Genomic DNA, 16,892 nt, shown 5'->3' on the forward strand with positions numbered 1-16,892 from the left:
CAATGCATCATTCGTATTAGGCGGTAACTGTCCTATGGCAAAGAATTCCAAAGCAAACTTCACCACTGAATCTCTAACCTCTCCCCAACAGCTTTGAAAGAAGATGGGCTGATAGCCATCCGGACCTGGCCCCTTATATCCTCCCATGGTTTGAGTCGCTACTTCCACTTCAGACTCAGAAAATGGTTTATTCAGACTCTCCTTCTCCACTCTAGTCAAACCAACAAAACCATCTTGTGGTAGACTAGCGACCACCGTAGGAGCATCATTCATAGAATACAACCGCTGAAAGTAAGCCACAACAATATCCTCAAGCTCTGAAGTACCCGAAATCCAAACATTATTCTCATTCTTGAGCATATCTATACCATTTCTCCTTCTTCGTATAAAAGTAGCAGTGTGAATATAAGTTGTATTTCTATCCCCATGCACTATCCACTTGTCTCGAGACTTTTGGAACCAAATCAACTCCTCTTGTTCGAGAACCTCTTCAAACTCTTTCAACAGCTGCTCTTCCTCACGCAACATTTCATCCATCTGCGTGACCTCCAACCTATCTTGAATCACTTTGATCTTTTTCATTAACAGTGCCTTCCTCTTCTGAACATCTCCGAACACATCACGATTCCATTTTTTAAGTGTGACCTCTAATGCCTTCAAAGCCTATGGCGTTTTGAGTTGCACATCCCACGATGCAACCAAAAGCTCTTTGAAACTAGGATGCTTCAGCCACGCCGCTTCAAACCTAAATGGTCGTCGGCTAGCATCCCTCACCACTTCAGGACATAGTTGGAGATATAACAGAGCATGATCTGACGCCAAAAAAGGTAGGTGTGTCACACTAGCATCTTGCCACTTCAATCTAGAATGAGCACAACACAGGACTCTATCCAGTCTCTTAGCAATAAAATTATTCTCAGTTCTCCCTCTCCGCCAAGTAAATTTATTACCTCGAAAACCCATGTCAATCAACGATAGACTCTGGATCCAATCCCCAAAGGCCAAAGAATCAGGAGATAACCTTCCATGCCCTCCTGACCTCTCATCCATACGAACTATAGTGTTGAAATCTCCACCAACCACTATAGGACCCTCTAAAGCTTCGATAACCTCTTGCAACTTATCCCATAAACCTGCTCGCCTACTGACTGATGGTGCCGCGTAGACAACAACCAAGTTCAAACATTCAGTACCATTTTGTACCTTTGCCACTATATACTGCTTAGACGACTCTATGACTGTAACTTCACCAATATCAGACCGCCAAAGCAACCACAGACCACCACTTTGCCCGACAGCATCAACCCGAAAAGAATTCTCAAATCCCAAGCCACGACAAATTCGTCAAGCATTCTCTCCTCCAACATGCGTTTCAGATAAAGTAAGGATATCCGTTTTGAATTTCTTCATTAGCTAACGAATTGCTCTTCGAAAAGCAGGTTTATTCGCCCCCCCCCCCCCCCCGGCAGTTCCATAATAGACAATTCATTAGAATTTGTAGACAAACCTTCACAACTACTGGGGCAGTGTATCAGTGTTCCCCCCCCCCCCCCTCGAGCGTCATCGCTCACCGGCCCTATCCACCGCTCTGTATCCTCTCCGATCATTTCCTCCTCTTGATCAGATCGAACAATCACAGGAGGCATTGTGTCTCCGCTCGAAACCTGCCCACTCATTTGATCTTCACTATTACCTGAAAACACTCCTCCCGATCGACCCAAACAGTTCGATTCCACTCTCAAACGTTTGCCACTCGTGAACAACAATTCCTCCCCTTTGGTTGGTCCGAAAACCAATCCTCTGTTGGGCGTCTAGACAAACATTTGTTTTTGCTTCAGCCCATTACTTTCGGGTCCTTGCTTCATATCGGGCTTCGTAGGCCCAAAATGCTTATTTCCTTTCCCCTTGTATGACGGTCCATCAGTTCTCGTCTCTTTTTCTTGAGACACACGACCCACATTTAAGCTAAGATTCGAGGGAATCTGATTATCCTTATTCCCTCCCGCAATTTTGGGGATCTCCCTTAAATCATGAGATACTGGCAAATCTTCTAACCTTCCAAAACGATTAGATGTTTCCAAATCTTGACTTCTAGTAATATCCCGCAGATTTTGTTCCGGATCTCTACTCATCTTACCCGCAGTGAACACCATCGGACCTGCCCCCGTAACCGTTCGCCAACCTCGTTGCTGGACCTCCGTAAAACTGTCAGTCTGTGTGACTACTGAGCATGTCCCCTTCCACACGGGCTTACGCATAAGACACGCATGCACCAAATGACCGTATATTCCACACGATGAACAAATATTGGACAATCCATCATAAGAGACAAAGTAACGTTCTCCGTTAATCAACACCGTCCCTTTCAATGGTCGTGATAGATTAACCTCCACACAGATTCTGGCAAATCTTGCCCTCTCAAGCGACAAAGTAGTCATATCCACCCTCAACGGTTTCCCTAGCTCACGAGCAATACTCATAAGTATCGATCGGTGATAGTAGTTATACGGGATATTCGTCAGGCGTACCCACACCAGCGTCGTCACAATATCATCTCTCAGAGGATCAAAGCTCAGAGACCAGTCTTGCACCATCAAATAGTTCCCAAAGATCCTCCATGGACCACCTGTTAACGCCGCTAAATACTCTTCTTCCAACTCAAAACGAATCATGAAGAACTGCCGAGGCAGATCCATGACATTCATCACCCCCTTTGGCTTCTATAATTCCCTCAGTTTCCTTTGCAAAACGAAAATAGGGATAGGCTTTCCCAGCACTTTAACAAACATGCATCTTTTCCATACCCCATTCATTGCATCCAGGATCTCATCCCCAATTGTCACTACCGGTTCGCCATCCTCACCATTAGAAAATTCCAACCTCACACGGGCCGTCACAAAATCGTCATCCAACACGCTCTCCGACGTTTGTATCCCTCCACCAACACTTCCAACTACCTTTTGGACCCAACTCCCAAGAGCATCTGGTGGATCTCCTGGTGGCCGTCCTTTCTCTCCGACATCCATCATAATCGCCTCTTGTGTCGACATTTTTTACACTTATCGGAGTTTTTTATAAGTTGTTCATTCTCAAATACTCACGTGAATAAACCCCACTATTAGATTAGAGATGGGTTGGCCGTTGGCCTAAGAAAGCTCCCAAATTCCCAACAAACAGTACACGAACACTTTGGGTTAGGTTAGACGTACGCCTAGACAAGTAATTTGCTCACTTCGAGTTGTTGAGCACATGTGTCCATCATATACATTAAACAAATTCATCAGCAGAATTTAGGAATGCGAAATCAAAACATTTTATTATTTCAAAGAGATTAATATGTAAATAACAACATAGTTTTGCTAATGTGTGGAAATACCATGTAATTTAAAAGTTTGGTATTTTAGTGATACTGTAAATAGTGCTATACAGTTTAACTTCAAAAAGAAAGGAAAAAAAAAACAGGTTTATATTAAGAGAACATTTGGTCTGATAACAAAAACCAAATGTCTTATTATTGTTAATATGCGAATTGAGTTATAACGTACGTAACATTTACATGATATATATAGAGATCTGATATGTGTGTGGATTAAGGAAAGATATTAGGTTTGTTATACTATATCACTAAATTAGGACCCGCGGTATACCGCAGGGTAAATTATTTATAACTAAAACATTTAAATTATAAATTATATTTATTGGTTAAATATGTTATAATTATATAATAATTGTTAATTTATAGTTTAAAGTTTAAACCGCAATATAATTTATTTTTTACATAATATTTATTTAATCAATTTAATTAGATATGTCTATTCTCTGATACCGATAGTGTTAACAAAATAATGAAATGATGTTGTACCAGTGTAACACCAAATTAATGATATTTTAAATTTATATAAATATCGACAAACCCGTCCTGCTATAGAACTACGTCCTGAGATATTTTAATTCGCACTATATCATTTTAATTTTTAATATTTATTGTTTTGTATTATAAATATTAGATTGAGTTGATATGTTATTTCTTAAGATTGTAACCATTTACATTTTATAAGATTGTCACTTTTTATAAAGTTTATATTTTTATAATATTTGGAATTCTTAAAACGGTCGAGTATTTCTCATATTTGAAGTTTCGTAAAAGTTTAAATATATTATTAATATTTTAAAGGTCTTCTAACTTTTTTAAAAGATGAAATATATATAATATTTAAACTTTATAAATTTGAAACTTCATAAATGTTTAAATATTATTAATATTTTTAACATTTTATAAAGTTTAACTTTCTAAAAAATATAAATATTTATATTTTTTATAAAATATAAATATTTATAATATTTAACTTTTTAAAAAATCTTTTAAATAAAGAACCGGAATAAACCAAATATAAAAGTTTTTTAAGTTTGAATGCCTGATAAATCAAGCTTTTGTATTATGAATCATTTTGGTCTCTTTTATATTATGACTCTGAACCATTGCCCAACTTTTTTACCCAATGTGGGATATTGTACCAGTAAATTGAGTAATATAAGTCCATTTTAAAAAATTTGTATTACCTCTTATGCAGGAAAAACTTACAATTTTTATTAACTAAATGTATTATAGAATAATTTAATATAATTTAAAAATAAATTCAAATAAAAATGAAAAGGAATTATATATTTATATTTGAATGAGGTAGAAAGATTTCCTTATTTTTCTAAATCTTACTTATAGTTAATTTTGAAATTTTTGGTAACTAATATTAAAATCAATGCATTAAATGTAAAAACTTTCCAAAACCAATTTTTGAGCAAAAACTGATGCAAAAATACTAGTACAGATTGACTTATTATTTATAACTTTAGTGTATTTTTGTCTTTTTTATTGCCTCTTGCGAGGGTTTTTTTTTTTTTTTTAATTTCGACTTGATATTTGAATGCGACAAGAATTTTTTTTTACTAAACTGTATTGTTTTTTCTACAGAATTTTTAAAATAAGAATTTGACAGAAAAAACTTCAAATAATGTTATTTTAAAAATGGGTCACAAGATTTCTCAGAAAAATACTTTAATACTAGGATTTCACCCGCGGTGTATCGCGGGACTAAATTATAAATTATTGTATTTGAAATAATAATTTTTAATTTATTTAGTTTTCAAATTCTCAATTAATTAACTTTTTCTAATTAATTTATAATTTTGTTTAGAAATTTTTTTCTTCTTCTTACACTTTTATAAAGTTTATAACTTAATTACATTAAATCTATTATTAGATAGAATATAAAATTATAGATTTGTTCTGTTCTCTAGAATTAAAAAGAGGTATATGCCTATATGATATGTTATTGTATATTTTTATGTGTATATTTTTTTTTTGGAGTATTAAGAATGTGTTATAGTATGTGTAATATTTTGTAGTTCATATATTAAATAATTTATAAGTTAATTTTCTAAACTATGATTATAAATCTATAGTATATATGAAATAAACTAATAGTTTTAGTGTTGGTTCTATAGTCCAAACCCGCCATGTTAAGCGGGTCACGCAACATGTTCAAAGATTTTTAATCCGCAAAAACTCATCATACGAAAATCGTGAAAGTAAAACTAGTATGTAAGGCCGAAAATCACTTTTTATCAAATCAATTTTTCAAATTTTTATCAAGTAAAAATACAAATTTTACAACTAAATGTTTTATTAAAATCTATATCTTATTTGAGACATGTGAGATCAAACAAAATAACTAAAATACTCATTACTATTTTCATGATTTTGGTACTTTATATATAATAATTATATCTATATAACCAGATATTTTTGGATTTTCACCAATATATTACATTAATATATAAATACATACTACAATAGTTGCTGATCCGTTTTTCACCAATATATCACATTAATATATACATACATACTAAAATATACATACATAATTAAAGACAAAAAAATATGAATTGAGTATTATAAGAAGATATGACATTAAAACAAAATTATAAGAAACAATTTAGAGTTTTATAGAGTTTTCTTAAAATAATTATATTCATAATCATGTTACCATTTTGCTTTAATTTTGAGATTTTAGCTATCACATTAACTATATTTTGTTATAAATCATCTAATTTGGAAACTAAGAAATTATAACCATAAAAGATGTAAAGTGTAACTACCGATTTGTTTTAGTTAGATATGTTTCTTATTATCAAAAAATTTAAATGTATTTTTAATATAGATAAAGAATTATAGTTATATCAAAAAAATAGAAAATAATTGAATATAATTTGCATGAATTAAGAAAAAACAAAAAAAAAAGTATAAAAACGAAAACTAAGACTTCTCTATTTTTGTTTTGATTCATCTTGTTCATGTTTGTGAAGATATACTTTATACAAACCAAACTATTTGTGAAACTAAAAGCATTAAACAGAACATAAATAATAATTTTTTTTTGATAAAGTAAAATAAAAACTAATCACTTAACTGTATAAGAAAACCTTATATGTGAGAACTGAAATGAAAACCATCACAAAAAAAATAACTATATTCTAAAATTCCAAGTATATGATATTACCAAATCTTGATAGTGCTCTTTAACCAAAAAAAAAAAGTATAATAACCACTCGATTATTTCTCCATCATTATCTTTTTTCTTATAAAGATTTCCAAGATTTGGAGACAGATCTAAAAATCAAGAACGAAAAAGTGTTTAAGGGTTTTTAAGGATTATGTAATTATGATTGATGATATATAATGGAGGTTTAGGTGTATAGTATTTATAGGGTGAACATTATGTTGAGGAAACAAACCTTTCCAAGCAAAAAAAAAATCTGATTTAGTAACTAATTAGGGAGTAAATAACTGTAATCTGTTTTTAAGGAATATGGTCGGGATATGATATCTTTTGGTATTTAAATTTGTTTCTTTAATTTGATTGTTAACATATATTATAGGGGGGAAATAATCCGAAATCAATGTTTTGAGATCAAATATCTTGGCTGATTTTTTAGCAATTAATCGATTATTTATTAGACAGATATTTTTGGAAATTTGGTTACGTGGATTTTCTTTTTTTAAATCGGAACCTTGATACTATTTAAATTAATTACCAAATTAATATTTAATATTTAATGTCAATGACATGCTTGTAAATAGATATGATTTATTTCATAAATGTCTCAAAAAATGTATATATAAATGTAAAGACTAAAGATATTTATAATATTTTACACGTTACTATATCTTCGTCACATTACAAAATACAAATTCAACCTACGTAACATAAATTACATTTAGCAATTAGCATACTAAAACTCAATCATCATATTAAAATTTTTAATTATAGTTGAATAGTAAAATATTTTGATATATATGTCCAAAAGGGATTTGTCTAAACTACATTTTCCGGTTGTAAGAAAATATAGATTAAATGTATTCAATCGGAATTGAAAATTTAGCATGGAGGTTTGATATACGTATACTCATCCTTTGTACTATAACTTAAACATGTATATACAAGAAATTTAGCTGTCTAAGTATTCCCCTATTCGGGAAAAACGTAAATCTAATGTAAAAAGGTTTTTTTTCTCTCTCTTCTCTCTCTTTCATCTTTCTTTTTTTTTTTTTTTTTTTTTTTTTCAATTTAAATTTTCATTAAAGTAACATTACAAACCAAAAGTTCTTACAGGACCAATTACCAAATCAGAAGAACAAACCTTTCTTGTTACAAAAGCTGAGAGAGCAAACATGAACGTTACGGTTGAAACAGACCAAACCAAGTAACCAAATAGGGCAGAGAAGGAGAATCCACTCTTTAAGCTCTAGACAAAGGATCCAACCTGAGACGAATGGTGTTTTGGATGTCGAGGATCACAGCACTGTGAGGCCTAGCAATCTGAGTATGAAGCCTACAGTTTCTTTCTTTCCAAATGGCATAGATAGAAGCCTGATAAGCTAACTTTAAAATGATGGCCACATTTCCATTACTACAAGAGTCCTTAATCCATCTAATGCTGGTCTCCAACAAAGGTGGAGGGGAGACATTAGCTCGAGATGTGAAGAAGGACCAAATGTCGCTAGAGTAGGCATGCTTAGGAATTCTACCTTTAAACCAAACACCTTGATGCCAATCAACCTGTTGACTTGAAGGGTGTAAATAATGCCATGTAGCAGAAGCTGAGAATTTTGGTGTTGGCAAGGAGTTCCCAACTTTCCAGAGAAATCTATCATCAATCGCTGAGGAATCCACCAAAGAAGACTCCGGCAAGCACTGCCGCAAGCATTGGATAATAGGACTTCTACTCCTACTTGTCGAAATCCACCACTGTCCATTGCGTACTGCACCAGCAACGACTGCTGTGATTGGCAAACCCGAAGTTCTTGGCCCCAAATCTCCAGTTATATCAATAAGGGGACCCAAACCAGAGAGAAAGAAAACTTTTCCGTTCATGTTAAATCTAATGTAAAAAAGTCTTTTTCGGTGAATTCTGTCTCGTTTAAAGTGGGTTTCTCGTCTAGCTGCACCGACTCTCTCAGCGGTGTAGATTGGCTTTGCTTCCGGCGTAGATGGCTTTGTTAGCATTTTCGGCTGGCCTTGCTTCTGGCGTAGATGGCTTCATTAGCATCTTCGGCCGACTTTGTTTCTGACATAGGTGGTGTCGTTCACACTGGTGGTCGGCTCTCTTCCAGTATTGTTGGCTCTTTCAGCTACGGTGGATGGTTTTGATTTAGGTTTTTTTTTTTTTTTTATGTGTTTTTTTTGGGTTTATCTCTGCGAATCATGAGTTGTTGTTATCAATTTGGATATCTTTCTTCTCATTTAGTTGCAGATCCTTGGGTTTAAAAGTTTATGGTGCAGATCTACTTTCTTGAAGATTGAAAACCTATTGATTGAAGAAGAAGATTAAGAAGTTTTGCTTTAGGTGGAGTCATATTCTCAGCAAATTGGAACTCGCCTTGTTTTGTGGGTGCAGATCGAGAATTTCCTGTAGCTTCTCGGCGTTTTCGGCCGAATTTGAAGTTTTCTGGCGATACTTTTCGATGTCGGTGATCGGAGACTACAGCTTCTTCGACTTCACACGTGTCATCTATCTTGTCTATCCTTTGCCACATGTATTGTGACTGGATGCTTCTGTTCAGTCTTCAAGGAAAGGTTTTTTATTTGGGCATGTGGGCTTGTATTTGAAACTTTTTTATTTTGGGTTGTTTGTAGTATTGGGCCATTGACTTTCGTTTTTGCTTGTAATATTGGTTTGATTCACTTGGCTTTATATCATAAATAAAACAGTTATGAAAAAAAAAAAAGTATTCCCCTATTTGGATTAAATGTTTTCAATCCGAACTGAAAATTTAACATGGAGGTTGCAATCTCCAAATGACATACGTATACTCATTCTTTGTACTATAACTCAAACATGTATATACAAGAACTTTTTTCGGCGGCCGCGTTTTCAAACAGGGAATATCTAATACTATATTATTATGTTAATATTTAAAATGAATTATTATTATTATTATTATTATTATTTTAAAAAACCTTTGTTTTCATTCATTAAACCATAACATGGTATATCGTTTACAAATGAAACCTGCAAGAGACAAACATACAGCAAACCATACATAAATATTTTACACATTTTGAGGACATTAGTTCTGAAACCAACGAAACCATGTAATCAGCAGTGAGTCTTCCTGTGTCCGAGCCCGAGCCTATCTTGTGCTTTGGATTCTTGAGAAAAATTCAAGCCGACTGCAAAGGATAGTCTTGATTTCTGCAATCAAGCTTGCTGTCAGCCTAGAGGTTGATGTTTGCACTACAGGAGTTTCTCTCTTTCCAAATAAGGTAGATTGAAGCTTGAAAAACTAGCCTGAAGATTGTTGTCACATTCCTGTTCCTTACGAGACGATTTACCCACACCAAAGCTTCTTGGAACAAAATGGGAGGAGTAACCCTAGCTCGCGAGTAAAAATATTGCCACACTTCCCCCGCATAATCACAGTAAAAAAAAACAGATGCTGTCTTGACTCATCATGGTTGGCACACAACAAACATTGCGAGGGGATAGATAAACCCCAATTTAACATCATGTCCCTTGTGCTCAATCTATTAAGTGCCACTAACCAAGTTTTAAACGCATGCTTGGGGATCCTCTCCTTGAACCACACCGCTTCATACCAGTTCCTCGTCGCTACTTGGGGATTAAGATGTTCCCAAGTGATAGTCGGTGAAAACTGAATTAATGGCTCCCACTAACCTACTTTCCATAGGAATAAGTCATCCTCTCCGTCGACATTCAGATTGACCACCGATGGCAAAGGTAGACACTGCTTCACCAGCTGAATTACCGGATTTCTACTCATAATACTAGAAATCCACCACTGACCGTCCCTTAGAGCCTCAGCCCCCATTGCATTTTGATGCAGTCCTGTCACAATCGGTCCTCTACCTTGAGTTATTTCCAGCAGACTAACCAAATCTGTCCAATTATCACTCCAAAAGTTGCAAGTTATCCTAGTCCCCACCTTGCAAACAACGAAGGGTCTGGCCAGAGTTTCTCAGCTTGCATATGCTTTTCCATATCCAGCTTCCAGAGTTTCCTATCTCCATTTCCCAGAAATTTTGTTGTCCTAATAGATTTCGCCTCACCGAGGAAACCCACAAAGATCCCCCTGCGGAGAAGATTAACCAAAATGAGCTTCAGGCTGAGAACCACGTTCCACGGTAGAAGCTTTTTCAAATCCAAACCGCCACTCTCTTTACCGGTACAAACTGTTTCCCAGCTGACTTTAGCTCCTCTTGCCGAACCTGAAACATTTTTACATAGGAACGCATTGCACATCCTTTCAATCTCCTCAATACAGTTCTTAGGAAGCAAGAATATGGACGCCCAGAAGGTCATTGTCGAGTAAATAACCGAATGTATAAGCTGAAATCTCCCCGCAAAAGATAATTTCCTGACAGTCCAAGCCGAGAATCTACTTCTTATTCGATAGAGAAGAGGTTGATAGTCTTGTCTTCTCATCTTTCTAGAGGTTAAAAGGATCCCAAGATACCTTACCGGTAGAGATCCTTGAGTGATGCCCTGTCTGGTCACCATCTCTCGGGTGTTGTGAAAATTTCCCCATCCAAAAAGAGATTAGTTTTTTCTCTTAAACTCTTCCAAGATTTCCAAAATTCCTTGAAGTGAATGGTCCTCTCCATCAAAGAAGATCAAGACATCATCCGCAAAGCTGAGCTGTGTATAATATGGTGCTGTGTATAACGGATGGGCTCCAAATCGATTTCCGAGTGATCTTCTGTCTAATTTCTTAGACAGAACATCCATTGCAATTACGAAGAGGAGGGACGAGATTGGATCTCCTTGTCTGAGCCCCTTCTTTCCTTGAAAGTAACCCACCAGCTCCCCATCTACAGTTATGCCAAACGAAGGAGTAGTAAAGCAGGTTTGAAGCCAAGATATGAATTGATCTGGCAGATTGAGAGCATGTAAGGCGTTAATAAGAAATTGCCAGTCCAAGTTATCATATGCCTTTGCTAGATCCACCTGGAGGCATCCTCTAGTAATGTTGCATGGTACATGGAAATTTGTAACCAGCTCACTGGCAAAAAGGACATTTTCGCATAGTTGTCGTCCCTAAATGAACCCACTTGATTCCCTTGTACCGTATCCGAAACAAACCGCTTGAGTTTCTACTTTAACAATTTGGCGATGATTTTATACACTGTACAGCAGGATACCGGTCTAAATTGAGTTAGCTTGTCTGCTCCTGTTACTTTAGGTATTAGAGTAATTGCTGTCACATTCACAAATCTTGGCATAACCCCAGAGATAAAAAAAAAATCCTGAACAGCCTCCACTATGTCCATGCCTACCACATCCCAAGCTTCCTAAACAAACTCTACAGGGAACCCACCAGGGTTTAGAACTTTACTTTTTGGCATTGTTATTACCACTCTTCTAAAGTCCGCCTCTAAGGGCACCTTGATCAGTCGTGTCGCAAGAGGCTGATCACATTTGAAAGTTGTTAGATCCGCTATCTCCTCAGTGGACATGGGCGTTACGACACTATTGGTTGTACCGAGTAGGATCTGATAATAGGATACCAACATGTCTTTTATCTGATCCTTATTGTGAATGAGCTCTTCATTTGCACCTCTCAAGTGTTTGATACAGTTCCTCCCTTGATTAGCCACCACAACCTTATGAAAGAAGGTGGTATTGGCATCTCCATCCTTCTACCATCTTATTCTTGATTTATGTATGTAAAAGGACTCCTGAGCATTTGCAAATAACCTCCATGTTTTCCTCGCCATAAAATCTTGTCTAAAGAGTAAATCCGAAGGCGAGTTCAAGAGAGCTCCCAGAACCTATTCCAAACCTTCCAGAGCTTGTTTAGTTATGTGTTGAATATTACCGAATCCCTCCCTATTCAACTTTCTGCACTTCGCTCTTATGATCTTCAACCTCTGTCCCAAAGTATACAACTTAGAACCAACCTCAACTTCCTGCTTCCAAGCTTCTTCGATAATCTTTTTGTATCTGGGTTGGATGGATAGAAAGGAGTAATACATGAATCTCTTCTTCCTGTGCTCAACCATTGAGGAGGTCTGCACCAAACTAGGCGAGTGATCAGAATCCCCAAGAGGTTCAAAGACCTAAAGCTTCAGGAAACTCTACTCCCCACTGATCATTCATTAGCACTCTATCCAACTTGCAAATAACTAGATTCTCCTGTCTCCCATTCAACCATGTGAAAAACACTCCTCGACTAGGCATGTCCGATAATTCATTATCATCTAACCAATCCTGAAATTCATTCATCCCTGTCAAAGGTAACAAATGAGGCAAGACAGAGATATGATCACTTGCTGACAAGATCTGATTGAAATCCCCCATTATCACCAAAGGCACATTCGTAGCGTAGCTGGAGAACTCGCACAATCTCAGATATCTCTCTCCACAACTCCCTCCGTTCTATCTGCGTATTCGGCGCATACACAAAAGCAACAGAGAAACTTTCTCATGTTTGTGGATCAAAAAATCCACATAACATTAACTGAGTAGATTTTATTTTAAAAATGACTGAGACTGCTGGATCTCAGACTACACAGATTCTGCCATTTTCCACCTTCTCATAATTGAATTTACCTCTCCAACCTGGGAAGGAAGCCTGAAAAACCTGCCCTGCATTCTCTTCCGCAATATGGGTCTCCAAAACGCTGCCTACTACCGGCTTATTCTTAATCATCCATTCCCTTAAAAACCTATGTCTAGAAAGGCTATTTAAGCCCCAAATATTCCAATAAAAACTTTCATTACAACGACCAAAAAATATGCTCTCTCAAAGAGTAGCAGGCTTAGCTGAGAGACCAACTTGAATACCCTGTACATTTGAGCAATCAGAGGTAGACTTCCTCTCTGACAAAAACTTCTCTTTCCGATCACTCTCCCCTGAACTAGGAGGGTACCGCCTTGGAGTTTTCTTTACAAACCCTGCTTTTGACTCCAATTTGGCTAGCTTTCTTACACTTCCTACTCCTAGCATTGGTTTCCTAATGGCTGGCTTCCAAGGTTTGTTACCCCCTTCACAACCTATGGGAGCCTTGATCATTTCCTCTTACTTCCCTTTACCTTTAGAGCCCACTAGAATCCATTCATTCTCCTTTGGTTTTCCTCAAACTTCACTTTCCTCCTTCTGAGTTTGTTTCAATGCCTTCTCCTTACTTTTCTGAATCCATAATTTGTTGACATCTCCATATCCCTTGGATGTCCCACAATCTTATCTTTCCTAACTGGTGGAGAGCTTCTACTCCTCCCTTTAGCTTTCTTTGTGATATAGAGGCATTTTCTTGACATAGCTTCCCAGAACTAGACTCACCCACCTCTGCCTGCGACACTCCCACTCCTAGGGATATCTTGGTTTTGGAGATAGCTATCCCTTCGGGAACAAAGCCTGCATCCTTTGCCTCCACAAATTTCTTCTTCATCAGAGGATTTGAACATTTGTTCAAGAGATGAACAAACGTGCCACAATTGCAGCATTTTGGCAAAAAGTCTTGGATAGGAGACTCTTACCTTCACCATGTTCATCTCTGGGTCACTCACCATGATAACTGTTGGAGGAGCCTTATCCAGAGAAATTTCCACTGTAACCTTTGTGTGTCCAAAGTTGTACGGATCTAACCTTGATTTTTCAGTGTGTAAAACAAGAACTTTTCAAGTATCTACTTATGAATGAATGAATGATGCAATCAAACAAACAAACATAAGTATGAATGATCAAAATGTATGCAAGGTGTTTCAATACATTTATGATGTTGTAGCATTAAGGATGTCAATCCATAAAGAGTGTGATATGTAAGAAGTCAAGATGAGATCAATGCATTCAAGTTAAGCCAAATATCAAGTTGATTTGTTTCTAACAACCTAATGACAATAATGAAATGCAATGAACTAAGGCAACTTAAGACAATACTAATGCTGAATTAAACTGTAGAACAAGTGCAATAAACAACACTAAGCAGAATTAACTAATAAGCAGAAGAAAACATGAACAGAACAATGCATAAGCAAGAAAGTAAAATGGAGCTCGACCTAGCACTCGGTCGAGTGCATGGTCGAGTGGGAGGTCGAGTTGACAAGCGAATGAACAGAAACGTAGCAAATAATGAAAACAGAGCAAACAACAAGCAATTAACAATACTTAAACAGAGAAATCAATAAATAAAGAAAGGTCCTAAGGATGGATTCATGGGCTGGGCTTAAGCTATGGTTATCTAAACTGATCAACAAACCTCAATCAACAATGAGGTATCTCTAGACAATGGTCTTCTAATACTTGCTAATTCATTCTCATGACAATAACAATCAAGCTTAGATACTCTTAGACCTAGTTCTCACTAGCTATTACATATAAAAGCAGGCATTAAACAACCAGATCATCAATGTCAAAAATCACTTTAAACATCTAATCTCTTAGCATGCTTCATGATAATCACTAGCATTAGCCTTATCTAACAACTTAGACATTGGTGTGATGCTAAAAAGCTTAAGATCTATCCTTACCCTCTCAGTATAAGAATAACATAGAGCATATCTAATCTAGAAGAGATGTATAACAATAAAGCTTTATCAATCTAAACAACCATAACCCTTATCCAGCCTAATACATCCACAAGATCTTATGCCACTAATCAGATCTAAAAATCATCATGAAGAACACAAACCCAGAAATTAATGAAACTACCATGATTAGAAAGATGAGATAAAGATGAACAATATTGAACAAAGAAGTGAAAGCAAATACTCAATAGATTTAAAATTATGAAGGTTACAAATCTATAAAAATCCTAGAAAAGATAAGAGATGATGCAATAAAGTAAAAGTAGCTAAAAATGGCAAAAACTAGGTTATGAGGTGTCTACATGGTCTCCAGGGTCTGACTTCTTCGGCCACAAATGCCAGCAAATATATATAGTAAAGAGAGAGAAGCCCTAGTTAGCTAGAGGACAAAACAGAGAGGCGGCGGTCAGCTCGACCATGTGCTCGGTCGAGTTCATGGTCGAGTGGTTGGTCCGTCAAGTAGCTTCAGTCTTCGATCTGGGATGATATTTGTTCAGTAAAATCCGTATAACGCTGTCACAACACCTCCGATTGACTTGAAACCACCGGAATTAGAAACTTAACTCAATTTCCTACAACTCTCATGAAGGAAGCGGAAGCTGAATCGCAACGGAAGATCTTCATTCGGATCGATATTTGAGGAGCTCGATATGCATCCGACCGAGTACTCGACCGTGTGCATGCTCGAGTGCTGTGGTCAAGTGGACTTCCGAACCTTCCTGATACTCCCTATCCTCTTGTTTAGCTCCAGAAATAACAGCAAGTCCTTCCTTACCCTTTTAGAGCTCCATAATACCTAATAATACTCCAAATGCACAAATGTATGCAATGGATGCTTCTAAACATCCTAAGTGCATATTTGGACAGAAATGGTGATAAAAACTAAGGAAACACTTCTATATGATGCAAAACATGAACTAAACAAGGCCTAAAATATGGTAGAATATAGTGACATCAGTGTGCAAAGGCTCCCCTATTGCACTTGTTATCACACTTATTCCATTGAAAAAGTACATTTGAGGAGGTACATTTTCAAGAATCACCCAGGTTGGAGCGAATACCAGATCCTTCATTTCCAAAGTCGCCTTCGGTGACCAAGGATACACCGAAAACGCACAGTTTCCCGCTTGCCAGTAGCCTACTTGTAGCACCCAATCTCGAGTTGAAACACAGGGTATGAGTATGAGGCAGGATGTGTCATCAACTTTGCGAATGATAATATTCCCGTATTTACCCCAGGCTGGATTCAAATCCGAGAATATCTTCGCTGGAGGAGGAATGAGACCATGAAATTTCGCCACGATGTGGCCCTTCCACTGGTCTGCTGCTGTAATCAGCACTGAGGCTGGAGCTTGAACCCCCAGCGTTCCATCTTCTAGATAATCCGATGTAGAGATCTTTCACAGATTTCGAAGTGAAGTCTTGAATCTCTCTGCTTGAGTCGGGGCTGCAATAAGAGAGCGGTTCATCGGAATCGCAGTTATATCTGAGGCAATTTGAGTAGAGGCTTGACTAGGAGGAGTAATCAAATCCGGAGCGAAGACTAGATCTAGGGTTTCATTGATGGATAGATCTGGAGGCTTAGGAGGGAGTAGGGACATCCACCCCATTGATGCAGGTCTTCATCGACCAGAAAGAGGAGAGGAGGGAGAAAGAAGAAAATTCTCAGAGAAACGGCATGAGGCCTTTCTCCGGCGGAGATTTACGAAAAGACCCGCAAATCGCCTCAAAACTTCAATTACTGTATTCATTAATTAAAGATTATGCAAAGGTCCCAAATCAAGCCA

The 16,892-nt window shown here is 36.8% G+C and overlaps 2 protein-coding genes, 1 long non-coding RNA gene and 1 pseudogene across 3 annotated transcripts; all 4 read right to left on the bottom strand.

Moving 5' to 3' along the window:
- Positions 1 to 663: 663 nt before the first annotated feature.
- Positions 664 to 1,676, bottom strand: LOC147934649 (uncharacterized). Its single transcript, XM_087472722.1, has 2 exons — positions 1,572 to 1,676; positions 664 to 1,317 (listed from the first exon to the last, which is right to left on the bottom strand). Exons 1-2 carry the CDS (start codon positions 1,674 to 1,676, stop codon positions 664 to 666), a joined length of 759 nt encoding a protein of 252 aa, XP_087328848.1.
- A 135-nt stretch (positions 1,677 to 1,811) lies between these two features.
- Positions 1,812 to 3,029, bottom strand: LOC147934650 (uncharacterized; annotated as a pseudogene).
- Positions 3,030 to 7,528: 4,499 nt separating this feature from the next.
- On the bottom strand, positions 7,529 to 9,286 carry LOC147934651 (uncharacterized). The gene is made up of 2 exons (XR_015570476.1): positions 8,405 to 9,286; positions 7,529 to 7,595 (listed from the first exon to the last, which is right to left on the bottom strand). It is a non-coding gene; the product is annotated as an uncharacterized LOC147934651 (long non-coding RNA).
- Positions 9,287 to 11,118: 1,832 nt separating this feature from the next.
- Positions 11,119 to 12,581, bottom strand: LOC147934652 (uncharacterized). Its single transcript, XM_087472723.1, has 4 exons — positions 12,398 to 12,581; positions 11,964 to 12,163; positions 11,721 to 11,870; positions 11,119 to 11,616 (listed from the first exon to the last, which is right to left on the bottom strand). The coding sequence occupies exons 1-4, from the start codon at positions 12,579 to 12,581 to the stop codon at positions 11,119 to 11,121; spliced, it is 1,032 nt and encodes a 343-aa protein (XP_087328849.1).
- Between the last annotated feature and the right edge of the window lie 4,311 nt (positions 12,582 to 16,892).

The sequence above is a fragment of the Camelina sativa genome, chromosome 11 (genome assembly GCF_030686135.1).
Source record: "Camelina sativa cultivar CO46 ecotype springtype chromosome 11, ASM3068613v1".
NCBI lineage: Eukaryota > Viridiplantae > Streptophyta > Magnoliopsida > Brassicales > Brassicaceae > Camelina > Camelina sativa.

Bases quoted from the DNA above. Each gene is read 5' to 3' on its own strand.
- LOC147934649 (XM_087472722.1), bottom strand. From the start codon at position 1,676: ATGAGTGGGCAGGTTTCGAGCGGAGACACAATGCCTCCTGTGATTGTT. The intron at 1,318-1,571 runs GTGAGCGATGAC...TTGGGATTTGAG, and splicing joins CAGAGCGGTGGATAGGGCCG to AATTCTTTTCGGGTTGATGC.
- LOC147934652 (XM_087472723.1), bottom strand. From the start codon at position 12,581: ATGGTTGAGCACAGGAAGAAGAGATTCATGTATTACTCCTTTCTATCC. The intron at 12,164-12,397 runs GTAATATTCAAC...TGGCTAATCAAG, and splicing joins GTTGAATAGGGAGGGATTCG to GGAGGAACTGTATCAAACAC. The intron at 11,871-11,963 runs GTGCCCTTAGAG...GAGTTTGTTTAG, and splicing joins TTGCGACACGACTGATCAAG to GAAGCTTGGGATGTGGTAGG.